Raw genomic sequence first — 17,432 nt, forward strand, 5'->3', positions numbered from 1 at the left:
CTTTTGTGTTAGTTTGATGTTACTATCTTTTAATGAATTTGATGTTATTTTGTGAATGAATTGGTTGACTGTTCATGATGCTATATTGAATTATCGATGGAAATGAATTGACTGGAGATGGTAGAATGATGAATTAATTTCGGTTGAATCTACTAAGTCTAATTGTGTTTGAAAAAAAAATTAGCGATATCTGTATAGAATTTGATCCGAAAAGGCTAAGATGCATTTTTTATGTGTATGTTATGGATTCCAGAGTATCTAAAATGAAAGTTGATCAAGTACTGACAGTATACAAGTCTATAGAGGTTTTATTCGATTGAGTGTACCATTTTGGGACACACTTGCACTGTATTGTGAAAAAGAAAGACGGGTTGATGAGTTTGTAATTAGATTCTAGTAGTTGAATAAAGTCACGATAAAGAATGAACATATTTTGCTTCGTATTGAAGACCTATTCGATTAATTGAAAAGTCCTATAAGGTTCTCGAAGACAGATTATTGATATGATTATTATCAGTTGTTTGTTACAGATGTGGATGTATCGAAAATAACGTTTAGAACTTGTTGTGGATGTTAAGAGTTTTAGCGAAGCTTTACGAATTAACTAATACTCCTGCAGCATTTATGAATTTGATGATCTAGGTTTTTGGCCATATCTCGATAGATGATTATTAGGAATTTATCGATAATTGTAATGCGATGATGAAGCTATTACATTGTTTAGTCAAAAAAGGCAACTGTTTTAGCCTAAGCCTAGAGAAGAATTCATAGTTCACCATAACGTTTCACTCAAATGACCTAGAATTATGATGGTTTGATTATTACAGAGTCGAGGGTTAAATCGTTAATTCTTCAGAGAATTTGTGAGATGCAATGAAAATACTTGAATTTGTTAGTTAAATGAGAGTAGATTCAGAATGATTAGATCACTGATTTCAGTGTGGATTAAGATAATATTTTATTTTTTCAAAAGTGAATATGTGTGATGGACAATTCTTAGATTGTACAAGACATTTTACATAAGGTTCCTAGCAACGTCTATTTGTTTTAAATCAGGTAGGAATAAAATGTGTAATGACAGAAGAAAAGGTTACTGATGGATAAATTTGGTATCTAGGGTACATATGACAACAAGAAAGAAAGATTTGATCCAAATTGTAATTATTGGACTGATGATATTGGCGCATTTATTCTAGTTAAAACGAATTATTCACTTGAAAAGCTAGTTAAGTTGCATGCATCTAAGATTTGCCTCTAGATTCCAGAGTAAATTTCATGAAGCATGGCGCAAACAGACAGATAGTCAGAACAGGAAATTCAAATTTTGGAAGACATAATATAGTGTTATATCACTAAGTTCAAGGGTAATTAAGAAAATGTTTATTGTTGATTGCATATACCGTTTAAAGCTTTTCACGGACGGAAATGTAGAATCCTGTTATACTGATTTGAATGGAGCGAGAAAAAGTTAGTGCAGATAGATTTGATTTGGTTAATCGATGAGTTTTTCAGAACTTGGTAATTGAAACTATTTCTAAGTAAGAAATTTTAAGGACGAAATTTTCTAAGGGAGTAGAGTTGTAACAACTCATTTTTCAATGGTGTTGGAAACAGTGGTTTTGGGACCACAAATCCGACAAGTGAGTTCATAAATATTATTATTTAATATTTACGATTCAAATATAGCATTATAATAAATTTTGATTTGATATTTTTTGCTATTTGAATGAATAGTTAAGTTCAAGTGGTTTGTCCCTAAAGTTAACCATATTAAAATTTGGTTAAGAAATTTTAATGTTTAGATAGTTAATTAAAGAAAAATGATTAAATCATAAAAGTTGTAAAAGTTTATTGCTATTAGTTTATGGGCTTGATGAGTATAAATGGATAATTTGATGGTTTTAAATGGAAAATATGCCATAATTGTTGATGGTGGACAGTTTGTAGTGGGATTTAATGAACTGTGTATTAAAAATTAAGTAATTTTATTAAAATAAAAATGTTAAAACATGGAAATAAGCATGAAATGTCTTAATCTTCTTCTTTCTTGTTTATCTACCACCAAAACACCATGGCAAGAAGAACCAAGGTTCGGCCATTGATGTTCTCATGCATGGGAAGCCATTTTTCACTCGTTTCTTGTAATTTTTATGTTTTTAAGATTGTTGTAACTAGGTCCAACTAACCCGTATCCCCATTTTCAAAACTGTTAAAGATTTTCAAACTTGTCATTGATGATTTTGTAGTGTTTTTGAAGTTTAATGATAGATTTACAAGCTTGATAGTTAAATATGACTATTTCGTAAACTGATTTTTAGTGATTTTAATGTTTAGGGATTAAATTATGATAAAATTTAATGTAAATAGTGTGAAATTATGAGAAATATGGGTTGTAATAGACCTTTAGGAAAATCGGATAACATGGTTTTTCATTGATTACGGTTAATTTGTGAATTTTGAGTTTAAGGACTAAATTGCATAACATTTACAATATTGGGGTAATTTTGTAAAATGATGTTGTAAGTGCTTAATTGTATAAAATTGCTTATTTAAGTGCTAAAATGATATTATTTAAATGAAAATATTATTTAGATCATGAAACGAACCAAACGGATCTAAATCGAGGAAAAACTAATATGTCAGATTAGTCGTCGGTTTCGTTTTTACAACTGTATTTATCGAGGTAAGTTTGTATTTCATTTTAAAATATTACATTTGAATTTATAAGATTAATTGATATCTTTATATAAATATTTATGTAATGATGATTAATTTTGTTTTTGTTTGAGAAAAGGAAAGGACCGTGATTGAAATACATCATGGTTTTATACTCGAAAAAGGAAAATGCCATGGTTGAAAGACACCATGGCATTACATTCGGTATTTTTAATTCTATGAAAAGGTTGAAAAGGAAGCTATCCAGAAAGGATAACAAATAAAAAGGTTGAAAAGGATGTATCCGAAAATGATATCAAATGAAAAGGTTGAAAATGATGTTATTCGAAAAAGATATCAAGGGAAAATGTTGAAAAGGATAGCAATGAAAGGTAGATATCTCATCCTTTAACCATTCGCTATTCAGGTAACACGTTTCAAGTGAGATATGTATCATAAGTATGAATATGAGATGAATGTTTTGATTAGTATGGTTTGATAATGAATATTAATGACTTGGTGTAATTATATGTTTCATATGTCTATAAATATGTTATCTAGTTATATTTATGGTGTGTTTAGATAATTAAATGATATATGAGTGTTTTCTGAATATTTGATATTGTTTCATTTAGTTCAACAGGTAATTAAAGCTTTGAAAGAGAACATGGATATGTAAAATGATTCATGGTTTTGAAAGATGATATAGATTATATTGAGATGTGTACTTGAAATGAAAAGAGATTATTTATTAAATATATGTGATGGATGAAATATGTAATTGAAATGCTTGTTATAAAATATGCCATAAATTGGTTGGATTTACATGTGTTGTTTCACCTACTGACCTTATGAAGTGGTGTGTATAGGAAAGGTAATTTTTCTTATGACATAATGAAACTATGCTTGGTTTAACATAGTGTGTTCACTAAGTTTCAGTTTCCTTTTACGAGCTTACTAAGCACTAGTTGCTTATGTTGTTATTTTCTCTGTCTTGTAGATCATCAGAAAGCTCAATCGATTGGAATCTCGTTAGTGCACCATCACACTATCCATTTGTCACATTGGTAGTTTTGGTTAACAATTATAAATGGCATGTAATAGGATTTTTTATGCTATGTACCAATGTGGTGTGGTTTAGGTTTACTTGCCTATATACCTTGATGTTGGCTTATAAATGTACATATGTAAGTATGTGTTTTTCTCACTTGTGAATGTCCTGAGAGTTAAATGGTTTTTGGTTCATTGAAGTGTGAATGAAGTGGTTAAATGGTAGGTGTGTGATGTAAGTTTAAAGTATGAATTTATGGAATTGAGTTTCAGTTGATTTGGATGTTGACTTGTGGTACCAATGAGGGTACATTGGATAGATATTTAGATTAAATGATATATGTGTGTTTTGGCAATTTGGTACATTTTAGTGGTGCCAAGCTTATATATGCCTTAATTTTTATAGTTAATGGACTATAATTAATGGTACAAATTGATAGGTTGTTGAATCCTTATGCATGCCTTGTGACGATAGGTAAACCATGGTTGAATGACATATAGTTTGAAATGGATTTGGTATGTTTGATATGTGCTAAATTAATGAACTTGAGATGTTGGTTGGATTAATTTTGGTGTATGAATTGTAGTGCCTTTTGGTGACATATTAGTTAGGTTTGTAGAATGGTTGATTTGGTATGCTTTTGGAATGTTTTAAAATATTTTGGTCAAGTGGAAATGATTGGAAATGGTATGGTTTGTTGTGCAAAAAAAAGGGTAATGTTTTGGCTTCTTTTAGGGGCAACTTATGCTACACACGGCCTGGGACACAGACTGTTACACGGCCGTGTGTTTCAAGTCAGTATGCTACAAGATCTAAGACACGACTTATGACGTGGCCATGTGACTCAACATCGAATGCACACACAGTTTGACACATGACCTGTGACACGGCCGTGTGGCCCTATTTTGAATATCCACACAGACGGACACACAGGCTGGGACACGACTGTGTGTCCAGACTTCGAATGTCCACACAGTCTAGCCTACGTCACATGGCCTATCCACATAGCCGTGTGACCCCTGTTTCTAAAATTTTTCAAAATTTTCATGATATTTTTGTTTTGATTCAAATTAGCCCCTATTTGTTTCGAAATTGTTTTTAGGGTCCCGTAAGTGTATTTTTTCTATAGTTAAATTGAGTTTTTAAATGATTATATTTAAATTGCAAAATTGTTTCTATTTTGAAGTTGAATATTCTGTTTTGTACGATAATACTCTGTAACCCTATTCTGGTGAAGGAAACGGGTTAGGGGTGTTATAGTAGTGGTCACCGAAGTTTAAATCCGTGCCGAAAATCGATGAATGTCTACCCATAGATGTTTCAGATACATCATAGTAGGAGCTTTGTAACAAGCCAGTAAACCCACCACACAACTGTGTAGTAGGACTTTCTGCTTCAGCTTTGGTTCCAACATTAGCCGCAACGGTGGCTGAAGATGGGCCAGATCCATCAACCTTGGCAAACTCGACATATAACTTCATTACAACATTTTTTATTGAGTAGTGCGATGATATGACCGCCTTAATCTCGAGCTCGTATTTCACATCAAATAACTCATACCTATAGGGGTCAACGGAAGCAAGATATCTACATTGCAACCTCAAAATTCTTCCTCGGGTCGAGCCCCCCACTTTCTTCCTAATTCTAGTCCATATCTCTCACAATTGAATGCCAATTCCACGGACTAGGCTCTTGCAAATACCACCCCGACTTCTGTATTATAGATTTGACCATCGTAGTGAATAATGGATTTCACTCGTCGACTCATTTCAATATCAGTTCCAAATTAGATGAGCAAAAGAAAAAAAAATCAGTAGACGGTTGTCCAAAGAAATGCAGACGAATCTTGCAACTCAACTCTTCAATGTTTGATATGAATTTTGTTGCATGCATAAGTTATGAATATTTCGTTACTTTAACAGGAAAATAGAACAAGAAGAGAGGAAATGTGTGCCCCAAAATCCATTTCTGAATACGCGCTTTCGTCGAATAATGATGATGAAACACAAAGTATTACTCAAAAATGCATTTCACAAGTCATATAATTTCATCAAAAGCGTGCTTCAGAGGGTATTCTTTGCCTTATAACATGCTTCAAATATACAAAATGATTCTTGGGGTCACGCGTTTTTTTCAACAGAGAAGAAAAATAAAAGTACTTGACCCCTCAAATTTTTTAGCAGATTTTAAGCACGTTTTGAATATATTCGATAAATATGCTAGTCTTGTAGTGAGTTTTCAACTGCGAGAATTTTCTACTTTGCAATCCCACCCTTCCTCCACGCCTATAAAAGAGGTCTTACACTCCATACTTCATTATCCCTCAAACATCTTCTCCCCTAGCTTCTTTATCCCTCAACTATACAACATTGCTCAGTGTTAAAAATTTCGACCGCTAATAAAATTTGGACCGTTCGAGGTATTCTTGAGTCATCGTTGATGGGATATTGCTCTGGGACGCACACATTTCAAATATCCTACCGAGATAAGACCATTACTTCTGAAACCTATCTTGGGAAAGTCAGGTTCCTAGGTGATTTTTCTTTGTACGGTCACGGATGAAAGTCTACGTAGAAGTCTCAACCGATGGTTATTATGCATTCATGGATCGAGGTATAACGGGGGAGCCAGTTGATGGTCGTTACGAGGCCATGAGCTCTAACTTTTTGGGTACCTGGAAATGTTGTCTTATAAATATCATACAAAAATTTAATGGCATAATAATATGAAAAAACAGTAAGGCTTCTCGCTACAATCGGCGTAATTTTTTTCTCCATTTCCAGACAGTCGGTACCTTTAACCTTCCTTCTTATCCAAAGGCTAACACCACTATGGACGCAGGAGAACTCTTAGGCAGGGAACGGTTGTTGTGATGCAGTAAAGTTGATGCTCCTTTTGGGGTGACAATGGTTGTTGTTTTTAAACAACCTGTTAATAACTACAACTGCTGCTCAGTCGACCCGAGTTTGACCTCTACTGTGCCGAAACATCTACTCTTCGCCTAAGAACCCTATTGTGTACACCTCGGTGTCAACCTTCAAATAAAAATAAACGGTTAAAGATATCGACTGCTTGGAAATAGAGACAAAATTACATTGATTACACCGGAAATCCCTTCATTTTTCCCTATAATTATGAACTCAATCTTATGTCTGGTATATATAAGGCATCATTTGCAGGTATCCAAAAAGCTTGAACTCGTGACCGCATAATGACTATCAACTAGCCCCCGGTTATACTCGAGTCTATATCGCATCACGACCACTGACTAGAACCTCCACCTAGACTTCGACCCGTGACCGTATCAAGCATTGTCATCCCAAAACTTGACTTCCCCAAGATGGATTTTTTAGGTAATGGTCCTATCCTGCCATGACATATGAAATGTATGTGTTCTGATGTACGTTATCACATTCCCGACCCCTCAAATCTACCTATAAACTTTTGCAGTTTCAACCTTAAACCCTTAAAATCCTAACCTTACCAAAACCTCTAAATTTAATATACTTTCCCTTTTTCTCTCAAAAAAGGTCTATTTTTCTAAATTTTAAAAAAAGGCCTAAAAGCCCAAATAAAAAAAATCGACATGTATAGTTAATTTAGCCCAACTTTCTCTCTCCAAAAACAGCCTAAAATCTCAAATAAAAAAATCGACATATATAGTTAATTTAGCCCAACTTATCATTTAAGGATTATAAAAAATGAATCATTTATTCATGATTGCATAGGATTCACTAGACACTCATCAAATTCCAAGATAATCTTATCCTTTTTGTCTTTTACAATTTAGAGCCTTATGTGCAATAAATAACGATGAGCAACTTTCACCAACTTCTATAAATGCGTTTTTTTTGCTCTTTTCTGAACAAATATCATTAGAATCACGTTACCAACAGACACACGTCCTAAAGGATAGATACATGGATCAATGCCCATACAAAGGTTCCAAAAACCAAGTTCGTAAACAAAAGTGTAACCTTGTACCTTTTTATAAAAGAAGAAATGGAAGAGGAATCATCTCCTATAACACAGTCCTCAGCCATTAATGGGAACCATTAATGTGAATGGTTCCTTTTACCTACGGTCCTCCATTTCCACTGGTATTCTCAATGATAAACAAAAGGGAAATAATTAGGCGCTAAAAAAAGGAGTTCAAGCTCTCGACTTACATAGATTTCATATGATGCCCGAACATAGGGCATTCATTTTCATTTTGAATTTCTACCACACTTCATGACTCGAGATTCAAAATTGGATTGGTGTAACCGATAAGATCTTTAGGATGTAAACGTGGCCTTTGAATGTTGTGTTGGACTCTTGCTAGACATTGACGCTCCTGTTGAGCCTTCAATCGAGCAGCTTTACGAATCTTCAAAAGGATAGTTCTACCCCTGCCTTTGCTTGAAGAACCTTTCTCCCATTTTCAGGTGAAAATAGTCTCGTTTATGTACTCCTTGTCCTTCATGAGTATCGGATCGACTGTATTTATGTTGTTGTCCAGCACCATCAATTACCCGGTTGGGCCTCCACAACCTTGAGATTTTATGGATCGTAAGGGTCGTATTCGACCTTTTTCTCTAAGCACCAGAAGCTTTCACTTTCCTCTTGATTGCTTCTTTATCCACCTCTTGATTATTTTTTGCTCTTACCCTTTTATTGTTAAATCTAAAATTGACCAAAGAATTATTTGGAAGTTTACATTATTTGTTTAAAAATTATATATTTGTTGCACTGCTTTTGTTTTGTTTCTCATCTCCTAGATCCAGTTTATACTTCAGGCCATACAAAACATTTATAATATTTTGTACTTAAGCGAAGTCTCAACCTTTTGGCTATTTTACCCAACTAACTTTAAAAAAATAAATATTTACAAAAATGATCCTATTTGAAAAACTATGACAGAAATAACTTGAAATTTACAGATAGTATAGTTGTGCGCCATGTATTGGGGTTATAAAATAAAAGAATCCTCTTTTTTAGAGTCTTATTTATTATGATAAGAAAGCGCTCTTAGTTCAGTTCAGTAGAACGTGGGTCTCCAAAACCCAATGTCGTAAGTTCAAATCCTACAGAGCGTGATTCCGCTCTTGTTAGGTCGAAAATTACACCGAACTGAAAAAAAAAATTGAACAGCAATTTGAATTTGACCTCCTAAGATTAAATTATTAAATTCAATTTATTAAATAAATTGAAATTCAAAAATTTAAGAATTAAAGGGGTCAGTCAAAAAAAGGTATGTTAATTAATCAAAGGTCCAGCTGATCACCACGTCTGTATTGTAAATATGCGGTTACAAATAATCCGGCCAAAGTAATAGGAATTAGACCTAAGACGATTCCAAATAGAAAAACTTCAATCATTTCAATTTATTTGAAAGGAGAAAAAGAAAGGTAATATCTATTGTAGAGTGGTGTCAGCTATCTCACCGTTAGTATCACCCTCCATCATCCCCTAATCATGCCTTAATGATTGCCCCGTCCAATAAAAATGATTTTTTTTGTGTCGGCACTATAATGGACGACACCCATATGTATTTTTTTGAAATACCTTTAAAAATATGAGTATTCTACGATTTAAGAAAAAGGAAAAAAATATTTTAATAGGTGTCGTTGTTGAAGTGGCCGGCACTAGTTTAATTTTTTTTAAAAAATGATTTTTTGTTTTTTTTGTGCCAATGTTGAAGTGTTCGTCACTGGTTCAAAATAAAAAAAATGGATTGAAGAGGAAGAGAGCTACACTCCGGTAGTGTCAGTTAGCCCGAGGGACGTTACTGATGGCTAACTGATAATGGAGTGAAGGCGGCAACTAGGGCAAATGGAGAAGGAAGGAGAGATGGAGAAGGATGAAGAAAAGTAAATAATGAAAAATAAAAAAAAAATAAAAATGAAACCAAAGCCCATCTATCACTAGGGGTGAGCAAAACTCGATTCGACTCAAAAAAATTAATTTTCGAGTTAAATAAATTGAGTTAATCGAATTATTCGAGTCAACTCGAATTTTTTTCAAATTTCAAGTTCGAATCGAATTTAATTTTCAAATTCGAATAAATCAAATACCAAACTATAATATTTTACATTTTTACCTCAAATCACCTTACTTTTCCCCTAATACTTTTCCAATTAGTTTCTTAACAATAAAGTAAATAGGGCCCAATGTTATTTCATTGATAATTGTAAGAGATTTTCTCTTTTGCTTTCATCTCATATTCTCTCTCTCTTCAATAATAGTTATGGATGGCTTTTGGTTTCATTTTTATTTTTTTATTTTGCATTCTTTATTTCTATTCTTCCTTCTCCATTTGTCTTAGCCGCCTTTACTCCACTATGCATTTAACCAATGTCGGCCACTTCAACACCAGCTCCAAAAAAAGAAAAATTATTTTTTAAAAATTTTGAACCGGTGTCGGCCACTTCGACGACGACACCTATTAAATATTTTTCTTCTTAGAATACCCATATTTTTGTATTTCAAAAAATTATATACGGGTGTCGGTCATTACAATGTCGGCATAAAAAAAGTCATTTTTTATTGGACGAGGCAATCATTAAGATATGGTTAGAGAATGATGGAAGGTGATATCGGCGGTGAGATGACCAACACCGCCTGACATTATAGATTTCAAATTATTTTCGTCATAATTTTTCAAACAGAATCATTTTTATAAATATTTATTTTTTTGAGATTAATTGGGTAAAATAGTCCAACCTTTTATTTAAACTTGACTCAACTATAAAAATGTAAACCTAAACGCCACCTGCTTATCCATATTTAATTATTTAAAAATTATTTTCTAAATAATAATTTAAAAAATAATGCATTGTACCAAAAAAAAATTTGAATGCAGTCTTTTTCTTTAAAAAAATTGAATACACAAATAAATGTTCTGAACGGCCAGAGAAAACAAGAAATACGAATCATAAATAGTTTTGGCTTGTCGTTGAAATGGTGAGGACCTGACGTTGAGGGGTTAGAGAGAGAATAATTTTTTAAGCAAAAAAATAGGCTGACATGGCTAACATTTAGCTGATGTAGCATTACGACTAACTAGACTACATGATAATTAACTCTAACCATCGAAGGATATAAGATAGCATTTTTAAACCAAAAGAAATGTCCTTTTCTTTTAGGGTACATACGGTTTTGTGTATTTCACTCCTAATAGGTCAGGGAGAGTTCATGTTGAAGATTTATTTGATTGCATGGAAAGATAGAGGCATGGGAGGAAAAGAAAAAAAGTGAAAATAAAATAAATTTTGAATGTATTTAGTTGGGAAGAAAAGTAAAAAGAAAAAAAAAAGAGATTATCATTTTCTATTTTAATGTATAAAAATCAATCATTCTAATTTAAAATAATGAGAGAAGAGAAAACAAAAGAGATTATATGTTAGTTAAAAAATATGTATTTTTTAAATGTTTTATTACCTTTCTTTCTATTTTTCATCTCCACCAAACAATAAATTGATAGAAAATGAAAAGAAAAAATAAATTTTTTTCTATTTTTCTACCTCTCCTATTAAGCACATCTATAAAAAAAGAAAAATTACATTTTTCATTTCTAGTTTTTTATCTCTTCAATTTTCAACCCTTTCAATTTTATTTCTAAAACAAAGCTTAAAAGTTTTAAACAATTCCGACCTCAAATTTGTAAAAAAGTTTCCGGGTCATTTACTAAAAGATCGAATATGATCATTTCAGTTTCATTGCTAAAGAAAAAACTCGCAGCATTTGTTTTCAAATAAATCTCACGTCTGGTTAAAAGTATTTACCGTCTTCTACCAATTACTACAAATCACAAAAGACAATTCTAGAATGGCTTCAAAGGTAAATTCTAATTTAGTACTAGAGACACCAGTAATTAACAATTTCTTTTTATCTTATCAGTCAATTAGAAGGAAAAAGGAACCAGCAACTTGTGTCTATGATTTACTTCAAAAGGAAAATTTACCAATCAATTTCGAGTTTGGTTCAGGCACTGACGTTACATTTCTCCATTTCTTTCAAACAGCTTGTGATTTCTGGCGCTTCATGTTCTGCAGGATAGGCTCCTTGACCTGCCAAAGAATAAAAGGGCCGGAAACAACGTATGAGAGGATAGAATTTTAAACATTGCTGGATGTTCATGATGCAAGTAACCTAGAAGGAATTTACCGCATACCGTGCTTGCCTTCCTGCCTCGCTTATCTTGTGATGATCTACTACAAACAATAGTGTCTACCTCATCGCAGTTACCATTCACTCGGTTGTTCTCACATCCTGGGACAAAGCTCTCTCTTGAAGCTATTGGCTGGATAATTAGAAAGGGAACATCTTTGTTAGCTTTGCAGAATACTGTCAAACCCGGACTCTTCAGTTCTTCTTAAAGTATGGGTATATTCGTACTTTGGAGTTTGGCTACAGGTATAGAAATATAATTCTCCAAACATATGAAACAATAAAATTGAGCGTGCACAGATCCAACATTCACTCCAAGCTGAGATAATAAGAAAGCTAGCTATCTAGTGGGAAATACGCAAGGCTTTAGTTTGACACTAACCTGAGCCATGCTTATGGGTGTGTTTCCGTTGTCCCTGGTCTTTGAGATAGTCTGTTCACTTTGGTTCATGTCAGATCGGCCCCTCATGCGTGTGAGATCTGAACCAATGGAGTGGAGGACACCGCATGTAGACACATCCCTGAGGTTGCTTCCTATTGAAGGGAGAAGTATGTTCACAGTTCAAAACTTCTTCCGCGGCTTAACTCTTAACAATAATAGGAAACAGGTTCATTTTAGTACCAGTTGTTTGCATTTCCGGATGACTGGTCTTGTTATGAGGTTCAGTGCAATCCATGTCCTGCTTCATTAGGAAAATTAGCAATTTATTAAACATTATGCAGAAGATGCAGCATTTCACAAATAACAAAATTACAGCCATCACCATTGGGTCTTTGTTTAAAGCTCTCTTGAGTTCTAATAGCTTTTTCTCTGTCAGATTTGAGTGGATGACACGCTTGCCTGGATCAATAATGAAATAAATAACCAGGAATAATCCTACAAGACCATATGGAGGAAATAGTTATTAGGGTGGCAACACATACCTAGCCTACGGTTGCCTTTAGCTTCAATGAAACCATCCTGTGTCATCTTATTTATAAGCTTCCGGACAACAGTCTGATTTACTTGTCCGTCCAGCTTCTTATGAAGCTTTGCAGCCGACACATATTTCATTGGAAGAGCATAGTACAAAGCCTAAAGTTACAATAATGAAGTCAGAATTTGCAAACTTAAAAAAAGAGCAACCAGGCAACTCTAACGATATGTAAGACGGTTAAACTTCATGTTGATCATTTAGAAAATGGAAATAGAATAGAATTAAAAATACCTTCATATACATGTGATCTTCAAGCTTTGGAGATTTCTGAGAAATCTGGACCTGGCCATCCGTTTCTTCTTTAACCGTAAACTCATACTCAGATTTCTGGCATTGTCTTTCATCATGTCAAGGAGAATGATCTAAAGCAGGTGATGAGGATAAAAATTTTAAATTAAAAAGAAAATAACCTTCTGCTTGTTTATGGTGTAACTGTCTTTTCCACTTCTTGATAAAACACCTTCCTTTACAAGTTTGTCCATTATTTCTGATATCAATCAAAAGGTTTTAAAAGTAGTAACAGGTAAAAGTAGAGAATTTATTATTATAGAAGTTGAAATCCGGTATTGTGGAGTACTCCCTTCCTGTTTAAACTTTAATTTCGACCAAATCTTTTATTACCTTCTGTCAAAACCTGTATTCGCGCAAAATAGTAAGATTTAGAATCTGAATATTATGGCAAACAAGACGGATATAAAAAGCAAAAGCAAACTACTCTGTACTAATTTCTGGCTCTATTGGTCAAAAATAATTTGGGAGAATAAGATAGCACGCTTACCACTGAGATATCTGGGAAATGTGATAGGACATCAGTAAGTTCAACAGTGTCAAGATGAAGATTATCGATCCAAATCTTCACCCTTGCCAACTGTTGTTCATCTTCCATGGGATCTTGAGTATCATCTATGCAGCAGGTAATAGATTATTAAACAAACCTAATCCAGAAGGGAAAAACATCTCATAGAGAATGAGGAAAGGTGAGGGGAAATTCTTAAAAAAAAACCTTCTTTATCAACTTTAAACTCTACAATGTCTAATTCCAGATTGATAACTTTAAAATGTTACCTTCATCAACCGCACTATTGTCTTCTTCTGATCGTTCCTTATCTGGCAGAATAATCATTGTTGTTACTGGCAATCAAATTCTCCCAGCAAGAACTCATAAAAAACATGGCAGGGACAAATAAGGACCATAAGGTCTAGTGAAACAATTTCTTTACCTACTGGAGCCACAATAAATTGGTCTTCTTGTGATTCACCAACCTGAAATCAGTAGCCAAAAATCCAAGACCTCAACACAGCTCTAATCATTTGGATAGTGTGGTATCAGTTGGTTTCATATATTACAAGCGTGCTTTAAAAGGCAACAGTACATAAACTGAACAAAGGAGACTGTTATTTTACCTCAGTATCAGAGTCGGAAGATTCATCCCTTTGAACAGAGTCAACACCAAGGCTTACTTCATCTTCAATGTCGTCATTTTCATCCCCACAAGGATCAAGCACACTTTTCACCTGTACAAAGTCACCAGTATCGAAAACTTTGATTAATATACGAACCACAAATGCGATCCCCGCATCCAAAAAGCCTTCAAACAGTTACCTTGAGAGCTAACACAAAGTGCTTGCTGTTGACATTTCCAACTTCCATCCTTAAAGGATTTTTGATCCATGAATTGTGAGCTTCTTCTTCCGTACAGCATCTAAAGAATGGAGGCTCATAGTCCATTGGCTGTACTTGATGAAATTAGCGCGTTAAATCTAAAAACTTTGACAAAACAGTTATGACAAAACAGTTACGCGAAGGAAAATCAGCACATAGACAAACAAGTAACGAGTTGCTTCAGTTCAATATGCATTGCAAGCATGCGACAGCTGGCCAAGTTTACGACAATTACCCGGAGAAGCGAACATATGCTCAACAACCAAATACCCAATCCACTTATATAGACAATAAGAATTCACAAATAATTTTAGCCCCAGACTTGAGGTAGATGGTGAAGCAAAGTCTTCACGGGGAAAATAAGAAAGGCGTACCGTCACGTCATCATAGTAGAGGAGTTTCATTAGTATAGTACGCTGAAACAGAAGATAGAATGAATATATCACAATTAATAATACCAATACAGCTGTATGTAAAAGAAATATTTAGAAAGCTTATTTGCTAAAATTTACCTCTTCAGGCATCTTATCGAGAGTTCTCATCAATTGAACCAGAGTACGGACCATTTTACAAGCAGAACTCCTGAAATTTTACGTTGTTATGGAAGTTTTAACTTAAAATTGCATCTCTGAACAACAATGGGTAGAAAATTCAAGATTATACTGGGTTGAATGAATCGAATTTTTATCACCTCATTTGATTGGGAGTAACTTCAGCGGTGGAGTTGCAGATGAATGCTCTGCCATGCTTTTTGCTTCCAGTGCGATTAATATTCATCGAAACCTCTTGGATATCAGAATTGGAATAGCTAAAAGAAACTGCATTGAGAAGGGATACTCAATCTGTTAAATCAAGAATCGAACCACTAAAACTTTGAATACGGTTAGAAAAACGGTGACTCCTGCATTGAGAAGGGATACAGGAGTATTCCTCAATCATTGCTCCATCTATTGATTCGCATATGCAGAACAATAATGTTTTCAGGTACTTTTTCTGCAATGCATCATATACACCTGGGAAGAAGAGATAAATGATCGAATAATTAAATTCAAGGATGCGAAAACGATGAAAACAGGAAAAAGAAGTGAAGAATCAAAGGAAAACAACTTGCCTTTCTCCATCCAATCAATCAGTCTACGAGACTCTGCATCCAACGGCATTAGCTTCTTGATCTTCATCTCTAATGATAATTGTTACGATTTTGAAGAAATTAGCCATAGAGATTTTGGAAATTTTAAAATGAAATTTGTGAAAGTCTTAGATGAAGAAGCTTACCTAAAGCAGGGACGGATTTATCGTTGAAATAATTTTCTGGGAAAAGGCCTCTGATATAGCTAATATTGAAAATAGCAATACGAAGCAAGTTCCTCGTCTGTCAGGAGAAAAATCAATACACAAAGATGAGATCAAGTTAAATATATTTATAATCAAAGCTGCAATTCCAAAAGCTTCTAGGTCTAACTATGATAATAGAAAAAAGAAACTCAAATCCATTGTGCAGCAAAATTCACGAGAGAAACAGAAAGACAGAGCAAATTTTCTCGCGAAGTTGCGATGAAATATAAGGAATCAGTACTGAAAAAAAAAACATTAACGGCGGGCATTACCAGCTATGAGCAAAATTTTCATCGAAGCGACAAAGCAAAATTAAAATGTTCAGATCTGCAGACTATTGGTACATACAAAGCCTTTAATATCCGAGTTTCCTAGAGAAGTTAAATTTCAGCAAAAAACGAGAACAGAGATTTTGGTTTCTGCCTACGTTGCATTCATCAGATTGAGTTTTATCGATGCACTCAAATTTTTGAAGATAAAAGAAGGAACTGTATTACGATCAAACAGGAAAAAAACAGAGCAAAAAATTATGTAGCAACTAAGTATAGAACAGCAAACAAGCAAACTCAACGCTGTGTTGAGACATCAAATCAATGCCAGAGGGGAATAAAAGAAACGAGCTAGAACTGGATAGTTGAAATGTTTTACCAGAAGGAGGGAATCTTGCTCGGTGATCTCCGCTTCTTTAACCTTCTGCGCAACAACCTGAAAAGATAAAGCGGTACAAGTTATAACGAGATTGGAGTAGAGAAAATACGAAGAAAACGTGAAATCGTGATTATGGATAGGAAATGCTTTGATTTTAAAGCTCACCATTGTTGTAGAATTTTGATTAAGAGAGCTGAGAACTGAAATGGCAGAAAGCGAGGAGAAAGAGAAATTTTCAGAGAAAACTAGTGTTTGGCTTGGAAATTTGAATCAAATTAGAGAGAGAGAGAGAGAAACTAAGTAATGGCGGGAGAGAAATGAGCTTGGAGAGTTAGGGAGCCGCTATTTATAGAAGGTCGGTACATGGAATTTAAATTTTAAGCACGGCTAAATTAAAAATGCAGATGGTGTGTTTGAACTGTGAAGTGTGGTGATGAGGAATGAAATTGTTATTTTAAATGAACATTAAGGGCGTTTTGGTCGTGGAATGCTGACGTGGCAGCTTCAGCTTGGCCAATACATCATCAACTAAGCACTGGTTGCCGGGACTTGGAGTCCGTTGAAGCACCGTACCCACTTTTCCAATGAGAGACAGTTACAAGAAAACTAGACGTCCGCTGAGCACCGTCGCGAGCTTGCTCATGAACCTCCATTTTCCTTTTTCAAATAAAATGAAGGCTTAATCCATTGTTTATCCTTTTTTTTAACAAGTGAGTAAATTCTAATTTTATTTTCTCTATTTTTTTATTATAAGAATAATTAAGTTTCAATTTAATTATTATATTTCGCTCAAATTTGAGATTTAATTAATTTATTTTTATTTTGATATAATTTGGTATATTAACTTTTACAATGTCATTAGTTAATCTGAATATTTTATTCTAATTAGAATAATGATGTGAATTTTTAATAATTGTTAGTACTGTTAAATTTTTTTATTAAATTCTGGTCA

General features: G+C 33.8%; 1 protein-coding gene and 1 non-coding gene across 9 annotated transcripts; one reads left to right on the forward strand and one right to left on the reverse strand.

Moving 5' to 3' along the window:
* Positions 1 to 5,700: 5,700 nt before the first annotated feature.
* Positions 5,701 to 16,835, reverse strand: LOC107909840 (meiosis-specific protein ASY1). 8 transcript variants are annotated; one of them, XR_005910447.1, is made up of 25 exons: positions 16,646 to 16,835; positions 16,481 to 16,537; positions 15,773 to 15,869; positions 15,609 to 15,677; positions 15,418 to 15,510; positions 15,189 to 15,315; positions 15,010 to 15,079; positions 14,872 to 14,913; positions 14,438 to 14,566; positions 14,239 to 14,349; positions 14,055 to 14,097; positions 13,900 to 13,941; positions 13,613 to 13,737; positions 13,456 to 13,468; positions 13,245 to 13,321; positions 13,066 to 13,161; positions 12,782 to 12,932; positions 12,622 to 12,698; positions 12,480 to 12,540; positions 12,240 to 12,391; positions 11,855 to 11,990; positions 11,652 to 11,757; positions 7,876 to 8,371; positions 6,501 to 6,741; positions 5,701 to 6,380 (listed from the first exon to the last, which is right to left on the reverse strand). XR_005910447.1 is itself a non-coding variant. In XM_041088846.1 (23 exons), exons 1-22 carry the CDS (start codon positions 16,646 to 16,648, stop codon positions 11,672 to 11,674), a joined length of 1,857 nt encoding a protein of 618 aa, XP_040944780.1. In that variant the 5' UTR covers positions 16,649 to 16,835; the 3' UTR covers positions 7,664 to 8,371; positions 11,652 to 11,671. The 8 variants fall into 8 exon arrangements, 4 of the variants coding, with proteins under 4 accessions (XP_040944780.1, XP_040944781.1, XP_016693010.1 ...); XR_005910446.1 differs by lacking the exon at positions 5,701 to 6,380 and having other exon boundaries at positions 6,496 to 6,741; XR_005910448.1 differs by lacking the exons at positions 5,701 to 6,380; positions 6,501 to 6,741 and having other exon boundaries at positions 7,664 to 8,371; positions 11,862 to 11,990; positions 16,646 to 16,830.
* Positions 8,711 to 8,784, forward strand: TRNAW-CCA (transfer RNA tryptophan (anticodon CCA)). The gene has a single exon. It is a non-coding gene; the product is annotated as a tRNA-Trp (tRNA).
* Positions 16,836 to 17,432: the final 597 nt, after the last annotated feature.

The sequence above is a fragment of the Gossypium hirsutum genome, chromosome D02 (genome assembly GCF_007990345.1).
Source record: "Gossypium hirsutum isolate 1008001.06 chromosome D02, Gossypium_hirsutum_v2.1, whole genome shotgun sequence".
Classification (NCBI taxonomy): domain Eukaryota; kingdom Viridiplantae; phylum Streptophyta; class Magnoliopsida; order Malvales; family Malvaceae; genus Gossypium; species Gossypium hirsutum.

Excerpts from the sequence above, each read along its gene's own strand:
- LOC107909840 (XM_041088846.1), bottom strand. Across the intron at positions 14,567-14,871 it reads TCTACTATGATGACGTGACG|CCAATGGACTATGAGCCTCC; the intron begins GTACGCCTTTCT and ends CATCAAGTACAG. Across the intron at positions 11,991-12,239 it reads CACCCATAAGCATGGCTCAG|CCAATAGCTTCAAGAGAGAG; the intron begins GTTAGTGTCAAA and ends CTAATTATCCAG.